Source organism: Monodon monoceros, unplaced genomic scaffold (assembly GCF_005190385.1).
Source record: "Monodon monoceros isolate NGI ecotype Baffin Bay Population unplaced genomic scaffold, NGI_Narwhal_1 Super_Scaffold_5, whole genome shotgun sequence".
Taxonomy (NCBI): Eukaryota; Metazoa; Chordata; class Mammalia; order Artiodactyla; family Monodontidae; genus Monodon; species Monodon monoceros.
Genome location: NW_021703782.1, coordinates 51,030,280 through 51,049,239, shown reverse-complemented (window position 1 = coordinate 51,049,239; position 18,960 = coordinate 51,030,280). Strand labels below are relative to the sequence as shown.

General features: G+C 36.6%; 1 protein-coding gene across 12 annotated transcripts in view; it reads right to left on the bottom strand.

The window, feature by feature from the left end:
- MPDZ (multiple PDZ domain crumbs cell polarity complex component) overlaps positions 1-18,960 on the bottom strand; it is a 264,202-nt gene that overhangs the window by 154,684 nt on the left and 90,558 nt on the right. For 11 of the 12 annotated variants that reach the window (XR_003790781.1, XR_003790780.1, XR_003790786.1 and 8 more), the window contains 4 exons: positions 17,777-17,893; positions 14,768-14,935; positions 6,249-6,533; positions 5,876-5,999 (listed from right to left, as the gene is read on the bottom strand). Coding sequence is in view for 4 of the 12 variants with exons in the window: in XM_029202750.1 (XP_029058583.1) it covers positions 5,876-5,999; positions 6,249-6,533; positions 14,768-14,935; positions 17,777-17,893 (694 nt within the window). In the remaining 8 variants the exon portion in view is untranslated. The remainder of the gene's footprint in view (positions 1-5,875; positions 6,000-6,248; positions 6,534-14,767; positions 14,936-17,776; positions 17,894-18,960) is intronic. The other variant, XR_003790787.1, reaches the window with a different exon arrangement.

Below are 18,960 nucleotides of genomic sequence, written 5' to 3'. Positions count from 1 at the left end.
CAGCAACATGGCCTTCTTTCAGAAATATACCTAGTTTCCCTTTTCAGAGTCTTTGCCTGACACCCCCTTTCTTCAGCTCTTGCACAGCTAACAACTTCTCATTCTTTAATATCAATTCCTCAGAAAAATATTCTCAACAAACCCATCTGAATTAATGCTCCGTTCTCCCCCTACCCTCACTCTATTCCTTCAAAAATATAAGACCTATTGAAATTGAAAACTTTACATAAAATAATATAAATTCACTTAAAACCAAGTACTAAAAGTTCCTTCCAAAACAAGATTATATAATTAAACAATATAAGGAGAGCTATAACTCTCTTATTAAAACTTTGAGAAGTCAATAATCCGTTTTTAGTTTTTTATAATATTTTTAAAAGAAAGAAATTCTCTCTGAATATTAACTTTAACTATACCAAATTAGACATGATATTTCAAATATTTTTTAAAGAATGATCCTGACTACAATGTGTTTCCAACCTCATATTTCATGCCTGGATTTGGGCCATCCAGGCTCCTAGTTACCATTTTCTGACAGGAATGAACCATTAATCAAATGTAGTTAAAAGATTCTGTTGAGATTCATACAAACTATTTTTAAGTGCACTGTAATTAAGGAGCTTACATAAACCAAAAAACAAGTCTAGACGCTGCTTCATCCAAGGTGGGTTTCATACAAGCAAAGAGGCTGGCTCTGAAACGTTTCCATAGGTACGCTGGTTTGCTCTGATGCTGCCATCTTTCCCACCAAGACCCACCAGACAACTATACTATAGCAAAATCAAAATGTATGACTACAAAACACAACTTAACTCAGTGGCCCATCCTGGGAATCTAACCCATCATCTTGTTCTCATTGGCACCATGCATTCTGCAATAAAGCAAGCCACAGGCATGCAACAAGTCTTCACGAGCTATGGTCAACATGACCTCTAAATTAATTCTTTACAGCATATTCAACTCATGACTCTACCAGTTATTAAGGCTGTCAGGTCATGTCAACCACATGAACAAAGAGGTTGACATCAGTTAGCTCAGCTTGTACTTTCCTTTCACCAAATGATCATTTTCGGGCTTCAATAACTTCGAGGTAATACTAGATTTTGGTTGTAACTCATAAGATCTCTCAATTTTTTCCTAAAAGAGGTATAGTAGCATAGCCCAAACCATGTACTGTAGAACCAAAAAACTGGTTCCAAATTTGAGTTCCAGCACTTCTAATCAGTGTGGCTTTGGGCAACTCACTTAACCTCACAATGACCTGCATTTTACTCATCTGTAATATGGGGATAATGTCCACTTTCAGGGTTGTTTAAAGAATTTTTTGAGAAAAGCACATGTAGTGTTCCTTTCAAAGTGCTCAGTAAAGTACAAAAGAAAACTCACAGAATATATTTAAAAGACATCTCCAATCCAAAGCTACACTGCGGCTTGTGAACACCAGAGACAGACTCAGGTTTGAGTCCTGGTTCCAGAGAAATTCCTGAGTCTGTGTTTCTGTACCTCATCAGCGAAGAAAAGGTACCACCTTCCTTTCCTTCTTACTTTTTTACCTTCAAGACCTAGTACAACATAATTAGCCAATGTACCACAGACGTATCAAAAATAATCACGATTACATTTTTCAAAGGTCACTACATGCATATGTACATAACTGTGTATATCTGCACATAACATCCCCCCCACTAAATTTAACAAAGTTTAAAAAACCCAGGTTATTCTTAAAATCGCAGCAAATGGATGATGACAGCTTTTAGAGAAGCCTATCATTTATGAATAATTTCTTCTGATTATAACTAGGAAAGAAACAAATTACCCAGAAAGTGAAAACTGCAAACAACTTCACATGAAGAAGAGACCTATTCTATGAAAATGTGTTCAGTGATAGACCCTTTCATGACACACTCCTACCAGCACAAAGCCAGTCTCAATTAGATATTCTAAAATGCTACCACACTTTTTGTTACTTCAAGTTGTAAAGGCAACACCTTTCTACATTAAAAGCTTAAATGAATGCTTTAATTAAATTGTTTTAATGTTCTACTGAGATTTTTAAAATAGGCCTTTTTCATTATCCTTTACATCTAGTTACTCTGGGCATTGTAGAATATTGAAATCTCCTGTCAAATGAGATAAGAGAGAAATATTCTCGCTTTGGCATACAGAATTTGCACTCCAAGATGCCAGAGGAACTCCACTGGGTCCCAGGAAATCAAACAGCTAAGGACAAAGCCCTATAAGCATTTTGGGTATGTACATTATTCAAATAATGGAAACTAAGCAGAAAAGTAAAACTAAAAGATATATATTACATATATATGTTAACACTTTTATATTACAGTTTGGTTGGTGAACTAATGGTGTTATAATTTCACACAAGTAAGTGGTTTAGTCTCACAAAGCAAATTAAAGAGTTCTTTTATATTTTAATGTTAAAATCAAACTATTGAGGTATAAATGGACTTCTGGATATGAAAGCAAGGACACTTCACCTTCTACTCTTTTTTTTTTTTCCCCAAAATCCTAATCATTTTGGTATATTTTTTAAAATCAAAACGGCTAAAGTAGGCGCAACTGAAGTTTCCAACGACAGATGAGTGGATAAATGAAATTTGGCGTAAACACACACACACACACACACACACACACACAGGAATATTATTCAGCCTTTTATTAATAAGGAAGGAAATTCTGACATGTTACAGCATGGATGAACCTTGAAGACATTACGAAATAGGCCAGTCACAAAGGGACAAATACCATACGATTCCATTTACATAAGGTGCCCAGAGTAGTCAAAATTTACAGACCGAGAGGAGAATGGGGAGGATGCCAGGAGACAGGGGAGAGGAGGGAACGGGGAGTTAGTGATTAATGGGTACAGTTTCACTCAGGGAAGATGAAATTCTGGAGATGGATGGTGGTGATGGTTGCACAACAATGTGATGTACTTAATGCCACAGAAATATACACTTAAAAATGGTTAAAGTGATCAACCGCATGTCATGTATCTTGTACTACACTAAAAAAAAGGATATATCCCGACGTCATAACAGAAAAAAACAAAAAAATCCATATGACTGTCTCAACAGATGAAAGAAAAGATTTCACAAAATTCAACATTCTCTCCGCAAACTAACAACTGGTGAGCAATCCACAGGGTCAGACTGTAAAATCAGATGTCCTCCAACCCCAGCTCTTACAGCAGCCTCCCAGCTGCTTCCGATCTAATTCATCCACCTGTGCTAGAATGATCGTAAAACACACATCTGGTCACGTCACCCCTCTGCCCTCAGCTCCCACTGGCCACTGGCGCTTAAGGCAGGGGGTGTCCTGAGGGAGGTCCTGTGTCCTGCATACGAAGAACTCGCCCGGCAGCTGTCTCCCACCTACCATTCCCTCAGCTTCAACTCTTCCTTTGCCCGCCATTATGCCACACTTCACCCACACCAAACAAACTTCAGTGATGTTTCACAGTTCTCTGCCTTGGCTCTTCCGACTTTCCCAATGCCTCAACGAGGTGGTAGAAATCTCCTTTTTCAAGGACTAAATCAAACATCTACACTTCTCTGAAACCTTTCTAGAAACTCCTCCACACTCAGAGAGCAGGGATCAACTCTTCCTTCATTTAAGGCTTCAATGTTCTCTGCATGAGGGTCTCTCACAGCAGGTATGATATTTTAATGCACTGAGGATTTTAGAAGTCAGTTTGTCTACTCTCCTAACCTCATATTCCTTGAGGAAAATGATTATATAATGTGTCTATGCACAGTAGCCAGAATACAGAAAATAATTAATGTTTGAGAGTTGAGTAAATAAATATACTAGAATAGGATCTCTCATATGGGCTCTGCAAAATTTCTGTCTTATGAGTTAATAAAAAAAAATGGCCAATGACATGTGAGAAATGCTGCATCGTGTAACCTTTCCTTAGAGATCCACAGTGAACATTTGACTATCAAAGCTACTGAGTGATGAAAACAGAAACACCTGTCTCCTTAAGTTTACCACATTCCAAACTTTGAAACTTGGAACCCATTTAATAACTCCTATTAACAGCCTACAAAACCAGTATTGTAAGCAACATGCTTTCAGAAACACTGCATTAGCAGATGAGATATTTTTGACATGTTTAGGTATCTACAGTACATATCCCATAATTAATGAATTAGAGAAAGTTCTGTAGCTTAAGTTATATATTATTCTATTAAATGTAATATATAAGAAATAGTAAAGCTAATTAAGCAGAAATTCTCTGCTATAAGTCTCCATGTAGCTGCTGTTGGTAGCACCCAGCTGCCAGCAAATGGAACAAAATCTAGAAGGAGGCAGAGGCCGGAATCCCAGTCACCAGCTAAGCACTGCTGGGCTTCTCTGCCAAGTCCAGAATTTAACAAGGAAACTAAACCCCACCACAGACACCAATGTGAAGGGTGCTGGCTGGCTACATCCTAGAAGGAGGAAAAAGCTCTCTGAAGCACAGCTAACCAGAGAGTCTTGAGCTGTAATCAGACCTCCAGGGAAGCTGATTTATGGCCCTACTGCTCAGCACCGAGCCCTAAAGACAGAGCTGAGCCATGTCACTGCTTAACTCAAAAGAAGAACAAATGTGATCTACCTGGATATAATTTTAGCTACTGTAATTAGGATTTTATTTCTACAGCGGGTCTTCTTTGCCCAATTCAGGCAATTTGGGATTATTAACCAGCCACAACCCTGTATAGGTAAAAGAGGACACAAAAATCCTGCCACCTGGGAAGGACTACTGAATAACTGCACTTAAATTTTGGTGGTTGCGCACCTCCTGTCTTTCTAGTCTTTATTTCAGCAAATGAAAGAAATTAAATACAAACTGACTTAGGCATAACTGGTAGCATTCAAAGAAACTAATAATTTCCTTTTCCAAAGAATTTAGAATTCCAAATCTCTGACTTTTCATTTTCTAAGAATGCCTTTTCTGATTTGCTGTATCATACATAAACATTTTGTGTATCTTTTACTTGAATGGAAATGAGGCTCAGGAATACCTGTAAATAACTAGGAGAGTGAGGTTATAAGCTAGTCTGAATTAAACAAACCTGTTAACCATTTCAGATAAAAATAATAAGTACATAAAAAAAATAACCATAAAAACTAAGGGAGGGATCTCCCTGGTGGCGCAGTGGTTAGGAATCTGCCTGCCAATGCAGGGGACACGAGTTTCAGCCCTGGGCCAGGAAGATCCCACATGCCTCAGAGCAACTAGGGCCGTGCACCACAACTAATGAGCCTGTGCTCTAGAGTCCGCGAGTCACAACTACTGAGCCCACGTGCCACAACTACTGAAGCCCGCGCACCTAGAGCCCGTGCTCCGGAACGAGAGGAGACACCACAATGAGAAGCCCGTGCACCGCAACGAAGAGTAGCTCACGCTCGCTGCAACTAGAAAAATCCCGCACACAGCAATGAAGACCCAACACAGCCAAAAATAAATAAATAAATGAAAATTTTTTTAATGCTTAAAAAAAAAACCTATGGGAAATTTTACAACATTATCTTATCTATACTCAAAAACATTGAAGGGCTTCCCTGGTGGCGCAGTGGTTGGGAGTCCGCCTGCCGATGCGGGGGACACGGGTTCGTGCCCCAGTCTGGGAGGATCCCACATGCCGCGGAGCGGCTGGGCCCGTGAGCCATGGCTGCTGAGCCTGCACGTCCGGAGCCTGTGCTCCGCAGCGGGAGAGGCCGCAACAGTGAGAGGCCCGCGTACCGCAAAAAACAAACAACAACAACAAAAAAAAACAAAACCAAAACAAAAACATTGAAACTATGTTCAATATTTCCTCTTGGCCAGGGGTCTGGGAGGAAAGGTGTATGTGGAAAATAAGAAACTTACCCAGGCTAGAATTGCCTTTTGCTATCGTAATAGTCCTCTCGAAAGATTCTTTGGATATAGTTTGGAGCATGACACACTCAGCAGCAGAGGCCAGGGACCCCTGTTGAATTAAGAACTTGGAGCCCTGTCAGAAAATAAAAATAAGTCATGTGGAAAGGAAAACTAGACTTTGGAGTATGATTTCAACATCACCCATGTTCTCTAACTGGTTACGCTTTATTCAGCAAGAACCTACAAACAAAACAAGTTCATAGGTTGTCTTCTGAAAATCTCAGTATCAGGAAAGCGCTGGCTCCAGATGAGCCAGAATAATCTAACCCCTCACTGTCCCCAACCTCATCATCATACACAAACCATCTCTTGAGAATGTTACCTTTCCAGCTGAATCAGTCAGCACAGGAGAAGTCAGTTCTGCACTTGATATAACTTCATTTGGTCGGTGAGGTTCAGTCCACACTCTTGTGTTGTCACATCCGTATTGCTGTTCAATAGCATTGGCAGGTGTATAATCATTTATGGTGAAGCCAGAAGCAGTCCCCATGCTCAAGTCCACTGAAGGCGGACTCTCGTCCCGTCTTTGCAGGAGATTCCGGGCATATAGCTCCTCCAAGGACATATGCAAGTCAAGTACTGGATCTGAGGAATTTTCAGTAACATCCTGATGATTAAAGAACAAAAAAAAAAAATTGTGGCCAGAACTGCATCAATGCATTTTGTAAGATCTTAATGAACAACTATTTAGTGAAAAACAAACACAATTTTTTTTTTAACATCTTTATTGGGGTACAATTGCTTTACAATGGTGTGTTAGTTTCTGCTCTATAACAAAGTGAATCAGTTATATATATACATATGTTCCCATATGTCCTCCCTCTTGCGTCTCCCTCCCTCCCACTCTCCCTATCCCACCCCTCCAGGCTGTCACAAAGCACCGAGCTAATATCCCTGTGCCATGCGGCTGCTTCCCACTAGCTATCTACCTTACTACGTTTGTTAGTGTGTGTATGTCCATGACTTTCTCTCGCCCTGTCAAAGCTCACCCTTCCCCCTCCCCATATCCTCAAGTCCGTTCTCCAGTAGGTCTGCGTCTCTATTCCCGTCCCACCCCTAGGTTCTTCATGACATCCTTTTTTTTCTTAAATTCCATATATATGTGTTAGCACACGGTATTTGTCTTTTTCTTTCTGACTTACCTCACTCTGTATGACAGACTCTAGGTCTATCCATCTCATTACAAATAACTCAATTTCGTTTCTTTTTAAGGCTGAGTAATATTCCATTGTATACATGTGCCACATCTTCTTTATCCATTCATCCGATGATGGGCACTTAGGTTGTTTCCATCTCCGGGCTATTGTAAATAGAGCTGCAATGAACATTTTGGTACATGACTCTTTCTGAATTTTGGTTTTCTCAGGGTATATGCCCAGTAGTGGGATTGCTGCGTCATATGGTAATTCTATTTGTAGTTTTTTAAGGAACCTGCATACTGTTCTCCATAGTGGCTGAACCAATTCACATTCCCACCAGCAGTGCAAGAGTGTTCCCTTTTCTCCACACCCTCTCCAGCATTTATTGTTTCTAGATTTTTTGATGATGGCCATTCTGACTGGTGTGAGATGATATCTCATTGTAGTTTTGATTTGCATTTCTCTAATGATTAATGATGTTGAGCATTCTTTCATGTGTTTGTTGGCAGTCTGTATATCTTCTTTGGAGAAATGTCTATTTAGGTCTTCTGCCCGTTTTTGGATTGGGTTGTTTGTTTTTTTGTTATTGAGCTGCATGAGCTGCTTGTAAATTTTGGAGATTAATCCTTTGTCAGTTGCTTCGTTTGCAAATATTTTCTCCCATTCTGAGGGTTGTCTTTTGGTCTTGTTTATGGTTTCCTTTGCTGTGCAAAAGCTTTGAAGTTTCATTAGGTCCCATTTGTTTATTTTTGTTTTTATTTCCATTTCTCTAGGTGGGTCAGAAAGGATCTTGCTGTGATTGATGTCACAGAGTGTTCTGCCTATGTTTTCCTCTAAGAGTTTGATAGTTTCTGGCCTTACATTTAGGTCTTTAATCCATTTTGAGCTTATTTTTGTGTATGGTGTTAGGGAGTGATCTAATCTCATACTTTTTCATGTACCTGTCCAGTTTTCCCAGCACCATTTATTGAAGAGGCTGTCCTTTCTCCACTGTACATTCCTGCCACCTTTATCAAAGATAAGGTGTCCATATGTGCGTGGGTTTATCTCTGGGCTTTCTATCCTGTTCCATTGATCTATCTTTCTGTTTTTGTGCCAGTACCATAATGTCTTGATTACTGTAGCTTTGTAGTATAGTCTGAAGTCAGGGAGCCTGATTCCTCCAGCTCCTTTTTTCGTTCTCAAGATTGCTTTGGCTATTCGGGGTCTTTTGTGTTTCCATACAAATTGCGAAATTTTTTGTTCTAGTTCTGTGAAAAATGCCAGCGGTAGTTTGATAGGGATTGCATTGAATCTGTAGATTGCTTTGGGTAGTAGAGTCATTTTCACAATGTTGATTCTTCCCATCCAAGAACATGGTATATCTCTCCATCTATTTGTATCATCTAACAACATAATTTTTAATTACTCAAGAAGTATCAGCAAACATACATTCTTTGCTTAGCTGATAGTCCAAACACGTTTATTTTTATAAATGATTCTGAATACATTTCCTGCAAAGCATACATCTCATACTGAGTCATATTAGTACAATATATTAGTACTTAAGATCATTAAGACATAATATTCTGTTCTACTAATAAAATTACTCAGAGTCCAATACATATAGGAAAAGTAAATATATATTTCTAAATCTCATTTAGAAAGTATTTCATATCCAATCTGTCTGAAAGTTTCTATTCATTATAAAATTCAGAAGATAAACAGTATGACACTAATTGATTTCAATTTATAAGAACCTCCAAGAAAAACACTATTTGGATAGGGATTTGTAGGTATTTATGTAGTTGAAAAGGAAGTCATACAATTCATACTTTTATAGGGAAATTTTTCTCAAATATTATGCAAGTTGTAGCAGAAGGAATAGTACTAAGAAATGGTGTCATAAGATGTAGGTTCTAATCCAGACTCTCTTATTAACAATCTATATATCACAGAACCTCTCTTGGCTTTATGTTACATAATTTCTAAAATTCCCTGAAACTCTAAAATTCTACAGATCTACATAAATACATGTATCTACTTACAACCCATATATTGCATCACTTATGTGCTTTGGACAAGCAGTGCTCCTCCACGAACTGCTGTTGAATAAGTGTGTTAATTGTTCCTTCAATCCTTTTACTGACATTTTTAAAGTATAAAATTAGGGTATGAATACATTATCCTCAAAAAAGATTCAGGCCGTACAGAGGTATATTATGTATGCATACAGGGTATAGTATGCAAGTCTTCCCTTATGGCTCATTCATCCAGTCCTTTCCTCAGTAGAAATAAGGGGCTGGCATCTGTTGGGTGTTTATTCATCAAATTTTTTTTGATGAATGTATCTGTCTAATACATATGTACAAGCACAGATGCACACATTCACATGCACATATACATGTTCATTTTGAAAATCTAAACTAAACTATATACTAAGTAGTACATTTCTACTTGCTTTTCTGAAGTATCTTTAATATCTTAACATGAGAGATTTCCTTGTCAGTAAATATGTTGTCATTGACATATTCTGAATATAAAGTCATTGTGATATATACTGTTAAGTATTTTCCAAGCTTGTCTCTTGTCTTTTTTTAAAAATAAGTTTATTTATTTATTTATTTATGTTTGGCTGCGTTGGGTCTTTGTTGCTGCGCGTGGGCTTTTTTATAGTTGCAGTGAGCAGGGGCTACTCTTTGTTGCGATGCACAGGCTTCTCATTGCGGTGGCATCTCTCGTTGCGGAGCACAGGCTCTGGGTGCGCAGGCTTCAGTAGTTGTGGCACGTGAGCTCAGTAGCTGTGGCTCGTGGGCTCTAGAGCGCAGGCTCAGTATCTGTGGCGCGCAGGCTTAGTTGCTCTGCTCCATGTGGGATCTTCCCAGACCAGGGCTCGAACTTGTGTCCCCTGCACTGGCAGGTGGATTCCTAACCACTGCGCCACCAGGGAAATCCTCGTCACCTGTCTTTTAAGTTTGTATATGTTATATACCTATACATGCTGAAGTTAAATTCTTTATGTGATCAAGAATTGTTTATGTAATTTTTTACGAAATTCTTTATGTAATCAAATTTGTCAATTTTTTTATGCTTCTGGGTTTTATATATTGCTTAATAATTCCTTCCTCTGCACAGAGTAAATGAAATGCTTTATAGTATTCTTCTCCAATTCTATAAATGGTTAGTTGGCAGATTCAGCATTAACCCATCTAGAATTTATTTCAGGGTGTGGTGTGAGATATGGGTCTCTTTCATTTTTTTTCTAAGGTGGTAATCAATGGCTCCAACACAGTTTATTACACTCCTCTTGTTCAATCAAGTTTTCGTCTCTCTGGAAATATCAAATATTCCTCGTATAAAGCACTGAGGCAAGTAGGAATATCACATAAGCAAATACCATCTTTAAAATCCTCAGGAACAAAGGATAGAAAGTATCATCCTCCACACTCCTAGAACCTAAATAACAACCTGTTGGCTCATTCAACCAACTTTATTTTAGTCTTATGAAAAAAAAAACAAAACAACGTACATACTAGAGAATTGGTTAGCTTCTGTATTACTAAATTAATTATAATAATAATTATCAGTAAATCATCCCTACCACTTCTCAAATAAAGATGACAATCAAAACTACTTTTCATCACAAAAAGAGGTCAAGCTGCCCTTGTTAGCTGGGGTTTACTATAAATCATATAACAGAAATCTCCATGAATTATTCATGAAGGAGTTAACACCGGCACATAGAAAAGAAAGAGCTAATCAACATAGCAGACAACATACGCCTACTTCAGAAACATTTCTAGTTGCTGAACAACCGACTTTTATTTTTAAAAGTCTCATGGATCTAAAAGAAAAGCAGTTCTTCCCTCATAAGGTGTCCAAAAATAACTACAGTTTCCCAGTGCAACTTGGTATCTAAACTGAAGTCTTTCAAAATTCCATATTAATAGGTGCCTCCCCTTGACACATTCTTGTTCTTAGGAAAAATGGGGGAAAGGTTAAATTAAAATGCCAATTATATTTGAAAGTAGCTCTTTTTTTTACGTGTAATGCATATAATGTTATACTTGGGCACATTATTTACCCACAGAATATGTTTACATAGACGAGCTAAATACTTAAGCATTCACTGGACACAACCTGCTTTTTTTCAATAATAACTCTATCACAGAAGTCCTTCTATACTTTTAAAAATATATCATAAGCACAGCTGCTCCAACTTAAATTGCTCTCCCACTCTTTCTGAGATAAGGTACCCTTCCTTTATTATCTGTATTCTTACCCTACTGAGGGAAAAGGCAACATCTTTCATACCTTTGCGAGCTTGCAGTTTTGTCACTAAGACTTCCACAATCACTCTCATCATCTTGACTAGAATGATGTAATTAGTTTTTGATACTAACCCTTTCTCCAAAAAATAAAAATTAAAAAATGGTATCAACATTTTAAACTTAAATGTGAAGGCAGCAATATTTTATGCTACAGTACAGTACTAAGTGGAGATTTGTTCCTCTAAATATATAGATTTTAAAAAAAAATCATGGAATCCATTAGTTTTGTTTTGGGTGCAAGGTATGAAGAGGGGTTTCGATCGTGACAAACATGAAGTTCAACTTGCACTAGAAACACAGCATTTCCTAGAGGGTCCAATATTCAGCAATGCAGACATGCACCAAACTGGTAATCATTTCATCCCTGGAGCAAGAGTGAGAACGTGGGTTTACTAGGGAGTGTCGGGCATGGCCCTGTGGATAAGAAGAGGAGATTCATTACATAGCTACTGAATCTTTTTTGACTGTACTTTTAAGCCAAAATAGGGAAAAATAAATGAAAGCATCTTCTTCCCCAAAACTATATTCAGCTTTTAAACGGAAGTCTACAGGCATTTAGTAAGTTTCTAAAACAATTATTTCTGCATTCTATTATGTCTTGGGGTGACAAAGAAAGGGGGACAAAAAAATTAATCGAAAAGTTAAAACCTAGAACAATGAGAAAACCCACTGGCTTCTTGCCTTTAAAATCCACATTTCAGTGACCTGATTCTATTATTCCAAATACCATTGAAGTGGCCATATTTTTCAGATTCTTGAGTAATGGTTGTTTCCCTTAAGTCCTTAAATGATAATTAATCAAATTAAGCAAATACAACTCCTTTAAAAAAAAAAAAAAAAAAAAAGCAGAATGATCCCCCAAATGGGAGAATTTTGTGCAAAGGATGTCTACCATATGCCTACAGCCCTATGCCGTCTAAGCAGCTGTCCTGGCCCAGGCTCTACCCTTAGAGGGAAGACCTCCTTCATGATGAGTCCCTGCTCTGGGTGATCAGCTCTTGGAGCTTCCAGCAGCATACCTAGCAATGGTCCAAAGGCTTCTCATCAAGGTAAAGGAGAGAGGTAAAATTATTTGTGCATTTCCAGCCACCATTTAAGGCTACGAGATTATTACATAATTAGCAAAGTCAAAAGCCTGAGGAATCACTGAGATCCTCACACTCTATTTTATCCTTCTTTCAAATCTGTATGGAAGCTTCTTTGTTTTTCTTAAGTATCATACATGGTATGATTTTATCAATTAAAGAATTCCAAAGTAAGCTCACTTTTCTTTAAGAAAAATGGTCTACTCTATATTCTGTAACAAACTGCCATTCTTTTAAAAATAAATTTAGTGCAAAGTAATAGGAAGATGAATGAATCATCTAATTTTTTCATTTTTCCAGTAAAATATCTAGGTACTAAAAAAATGCCACAATACAAAAACAAACAAGCCAAAAAAAGAAAGTTGCAGAGCTTTACCATGATACACAAACAGCCCTACTTTCTAAGAAAACTGAAAGCACACAGGAGCTTCACAATGTGTTTTAAAACACCCTCATTAATATCTTCTTTGTTGTTTTGTAGTTTAAATATTTCAGTTAATAGGCCAGCTTGCCAAAATTTGCTTCAACAAAAGAGTAAACTGTTTAATGAAAAGAAAAAAAAAAACGGCAAACAGACTTCAGTAAGCCAATACGTTGTGCTGCATACAGCCAGCATTTGCCCTGTAAAATATATGCTTCTCAGTATCCAGATTGTGTAATCCCTTTAAGTAACAATTACTAAGGTAAACAATGCAATCCGTCCCACTGGCAAGAAGGGGTGTGCTATGCTGCAGATTAGGAGATTCCATGAGGAGATGAACTCAGCTTCCAGCCCTGAGGCCAGTAAAGATGGAGTATGTTCCAGACAAGTCCTCAGTCAGATAGACGGTCTCAGGTGTGGTGAGAGAGGAACAGCTGCTCTATTCAAGATTATACCTTGCAAACCAATTCAAGGAGATTACCCAGCATCATTTACAAGGGCAACAGGTGCACCTTGAACATGAAAGAAAATGCTTTGAAAATGTTCTGGCCAAAAAGTTACCTGTTAATCAGGAAAGAAGGAAAACTGCCCAAGGCCTATGGAAATCCCACTTTTCAACTTATACATAAATACAGATTCCCTTCCCACTGAATTTACGTGAAAAACATATATTTCATATATTTAAGAAAGAATTATTATTCAGTCTTTTATCTTAATTTTTATATTTATTTACAGTATATTTCCAACACAGGAAAATATAACCATATATGAACCCTTTGCCCAGATTTAACAGACATTAATATTTTGGCATATTTTCTTCAATCTCTCTTTCTTCTTAAAGGATATAATGTGTTACAGATAGAGCTAATTCCCATGCTTTATTTTTTCTCCAAGAATAACTTCTTTCCTGAAGTTGAAAGAAATCATTCCCACACATTTTCAGATTTTTAAAGTATACACACTCACACATATACTCATAAATATACACAGAATTGCTCTTTATATCAATTCTGAGAAAATATAAACAACTCCAACTAATCAACAGAAAGACAAGCAACTCCACACAAAAATGGCCAAAAGATATGAAGAGGCCATTGGTGGAAGTGAAAACCAGATGGCCAATACAGGAAAACCTGTTCAAACTCACCAGTAATCAGGAACTCCAAATTCAAACAGTAAGATATCATTCCACACCCAAAAGACTGGATAAGTTTTAAAATATTACTTAGTAAACATTATAGAGTGTGTCATCAAGAAAATAAATAGCATTTGGTGGGGCACTTACACCAATAATCTATTTCTAAAATTTAGATGGCACAGACATGTCAAATAGTAGCTAAATTCTCCATTCGCATCCAGTGACTTAAACGTAATTTTGCCATTCACTGGGGTTTTTATATAAAGTATTCTTTGGCATCATTTTATATAAAAATGTAAGACAGCATTAACTTTAACTTAGCTAATAAATATTAAATTAATGAAAGGAATATTTTACTGTCCAACTTTCCATGAAAGTCAGCTTTAAAACCATTAAGAAAATAAAGTAACTCTTGTAATTTTTCCAAGGTAGACACCGCCAAGAACACAATTTGAGAAATACATTTCATTAAAATTTTTCTGTCTAACATGCAAATCCTAATCAAAGTTTTGAACCTTTGTGTCTATCACGCTGTATCACAGAACCTAGATTTAAATAGTCCCTTGGAGTCTACAAGATACCCAATTAACACTACCTAAAGGAAACTGCACTTTGATCTGATAATGAATCCCTGACTGGAAAAACATAATGTCTCTAACATGCCCCTCCCAAAACACCCCACTAACAATGACCTCTGGGAAATTACGCACAAAGTTTTCCCATAAATAAAATGGCATTTCCTTTGTACCTTGGGAGGAGAAGATGGAAGGGAGGGACCAAAATTCAGATTATCACTACAAGCACTGCCGTGAAGAGATAAAATAGAGGCTTGAGTGGAGTAGATACTGTCGTTATCAGGAGAGTACTGAGACTCAAACGCAGATTCATCTGCTAAGTCAGCATCATTTGTGTCCACCTAGGAATAAAAACAATAATATCAGTTGGGAATTCTGTTCTGATACATATATGACAAAGTCTCCACTTGAGACTAAAGGGCATACTGCTTTCATTCTTTTGTCTATTCTATTTTCTACATGACCTCTTCACCCTCTTCAACATATCAGAAACTAACTAATGCAACAGAACAAGGACAAACTGGTGCTAGCATAGAAGGTTACTTTATTCCATCAATAAAAGGGCAAAAAGTAACAATTTACAAAGGGCTTGGAGCAATTCTAAGTATAAATATTTCCATAAATTAAAAACATACTTTTTTCCAGTTCACATTTTTTTTAAAAAGTAGCTGCCCAAACTCCTAGAATTTTATATTAAAATGAATGAGATCATCACTTTTTCTATTCAACTAAAATAAATTATTATTCAACAAGGCAGCTAAGCAATTATCTATTTGTAAAGCTCAAAAAACAATATATTTTGTTTAAATTATCCTTTAACTAGATTTTAAAACCACTCAAGTTACAGGTCCAGAATTTTATGGTGATCACTGGAAATCAAAAATAATATGTGATTTCATGTTGAAATTATATTAACAAACACGGGACCTTATTATGATCTGATTATAGTGAAGCTGTAAGTTATAAATGTCTACTGATGGAAAACTCAGAAAGAGTGAGCTAGACAATTTCACAACATTTCATAAAAAAATCTTATTACTATTTTCTGTCGCAGAACCAAGTGAAACAATTAAGTCATGATGAGCTTGTAGCTCTTCTTACAATTCACTCACAGTTACACCTTAGAACAGACAGAAATGATGTAAATACTACCTTTCTCTAATATTACCAGTATTTGTCTTAATGGCCAAAAACCCGTATGTTCTATTTCTTTGTGATTTCGACTTACATGTTTACCAAGAAAAGTATCATAACATTATACCAGGTCACGTTCTTGCAAAAACCTGATTAAGAATACAGGTTGGGCATTTTAAAGTGACCCTCTCTCTAAAAATATATTTTAAATACATGTTCAAAGTTACTACTGACTATGTGGAGGTTTACCCTTTACAGATGCACATTATGTACAACAATCTAAATAGTAAATCTTTAACTTTTGCTATCTAGATAGTATTAACTAAGCCGAGTGTCACGGATTATAATAAATATTTAAGAGTACCTAAGAACAATTTGTATGCTTATCGCTGATGCCCTAGAATCTTAAGGGAGATCCAAATAATCAATTCATTTAATTATTTTAGAGATTAAAACACTAGGGCCCAGAGAGACTGAGTGACCAATACAAGATTACATAGCTATTACCATTATAAGATGTTAAACTCACTTAAAAGTGGGTCTAATTTTTCTTTTTGACTGGCATTTATTTAAGAACATTGAAATATGCCATGTAAAATCTACAGAGAAAATTGTTTCTTGGGGCACTTCTAGAGACAGTGATATATTTGTGTCCTATAACATTTCAAAAATAATTTTACTATAGCTGGGTACTATTTAATACATTTATACCATAGTACTTTATGTAGTTCATAGCATTCTAAGCTATCCAGTTTTGAAGTGGTAATAATGCCCATGGGGAATACAGCCAAATGTTACCTGGTATGCTAAGTATTATAATGTGAAATTACTGCACTAATTACAATATACACCAAAACTTTCCAAATGGCTAATTCAGGAGCTGACAGTTGAAAAATACTAATAGAAGTATTATTAGTATTTCAATACAGAAGAACTATCTCCTTCAACACTAGGATTATTGGAATCAAAGAAATAATTCATACTCCAGTTTAAAGCATGATGTGCACAATTGGTTATAAATATCTAATGGAGAATTTCACAGGTTCTAAACCTCTCACTAGTCCAACACCACTAAAACATGTATTAAAAATATTCCTGGGCTTCCCTGGTGGCACAGTGGTTCAGAGTCCGCCTGCCAATGCAGGGAACGCAGGTTCGTGCCCCGGTCCGGGAAGATCCCACATGCCGCGGAGCGGCTGGGCCCGTGAGCCATGGCTGCTGAGCCTGCGCGGCCGGAGCCTGTGCTCCGCAACGGGAGAGGCCACAACAGTGAGAGGCCTGCGTACCGCAAAAAAAAAAAAAAAAAAAAAAAAAAAAAATATATATATATATATATATATATATATATATATATATATTCCTTTCTAGTTACACTGAGCAATGTTTCTCCCCAGAAAAATTTAGGTCAGGAACCTGGCTTCAATGGTGGAAGTACTAGGAATAGGATGTGTAATTTGTTACACTTATATTGTATAAATGTCACGTGTATATTTATATCTGGTATTTAGTTTTATATTTTAACTATTAACTGTTAACACAGCGTTAGCTCTTCTACCAGACAATAAGGTTCTCAGGATGAAGAATCACGTATTTACCTAACAAAGTGGCCCCCAGTGGTCCCTAAATATGTTTATTACAATGAATGATTTTATATAGATCAAGTAAAAATAAAATTTTAATTTAAAAGTTTCTGGTAAATCAGTAATGTTAACATACATGTATTCATAGGAAACATGAGTTCTGCCTCTTTTGGAAGCTTGTGTGCTCTTAATCAATAACTGAACCAATTTATGTGATTTTCACATTATTAACATCTAATGAAATAATATACCTGTTACCTCATTAAAAAGAAGCCAAACAACTGACATATGAATGAATACTGAAAACAGTTAAAGAATGCCTGGAGATGCCCAAGTATGAAATTAGAGCAAAATGCCCAGTTTTCCAAAACATAACGAACAATATAGCAAGACTTTAGAATATTTTGAAAAGCAAAAATAAGACACATAAGATTCTGAAGGAAAGCTTGATAAGCTGTGGCCACTAACCAGAGCCAAGTCAGCCCTGAAGAGGGCTTTGTCAGCCAGCCCTTCCTCCTCGCAGGAATGTGGTGGGTAGAGAAAAGAATCCTCCTTAGCAGAAACATAACCCTCTTCTGGTGAAAGCTGCAGGGAGAATGAAGCCCAGTGTTTGAGGATGAGTTCATGAAAAAGAGAGAGAACAGGAAAGAGGGAGGGAAAGGGAAGACAGAGGGTGAGGGGAGAAAAAGTAAGGGGAGGAGAGGAAAAAACAGGAAAGTTTTCAAATAATAAAGTCATAATAAACATACAACTTTAACATAAATGATGAGCACAGAATATGATATTCATATTTAACAGTTTTATATTTTAAGATACAATGAGGACGTTTATTCCAATACCAACATCATCTGTTAGATGAGAATCCCTTTCTACCAATTTCTTCATCTTTCTTATAAAAGATATTCAAAATCAATAATTTTTTATATTATAATAATCTTCTGGTCATTTTTACCTGCCAAATATTTGGTTAAACAATGACTTCTTAATATAGAAAGAAGGCAACTTTTAGGTGTTAAGGCATAAAAGAAGTTGAAGAAAAACAAAACATTAAAAAGAAGGACCAATTTCTCTCTGTCATCCCTTACTAGAATATTATTTTAAAGAATGTAATTTCCTTGACAAGGAAAGTTAGTGAACCTTACAGTGAAGTCTCTTAATTTAGCACGACTTAAAAGACAACCACCACCACCAACTCTGTATGTACACAACATGCTTAAATTGCACTCCTGAGATATCAAATTATAACCATGATCACAGTGACCAAAAACCTAGCATTCTTATTACAATCTCAGATAAAACAGGCTAAAATATTTAGATTGTCTTGCCTATATCACCCTATATCACCAATACAGGCAGAAATATTTTAGAGAAAAAATGTTTATCTTCTTTTCCCACACATAAGAGTTTAATGGTCAGTAAAACTCACTTTATGTAAAAGAGATATTCATCATATACTGCAATGCATATTAAATTTGAAACATTAAATACTCTTATGAAAGAAACTTATTTTGGATCTACCCAGGAAAAAAAAGATTGCTTCTGAGTAAGTGGCATAGTTTCCCGATAAGGGCAGTAGAAAACATATATTTAGTCACGTTTGCCATTTTCTTTGTGTAACAGAAAGACCGGAACCAAATGTATGGTCAATCTTA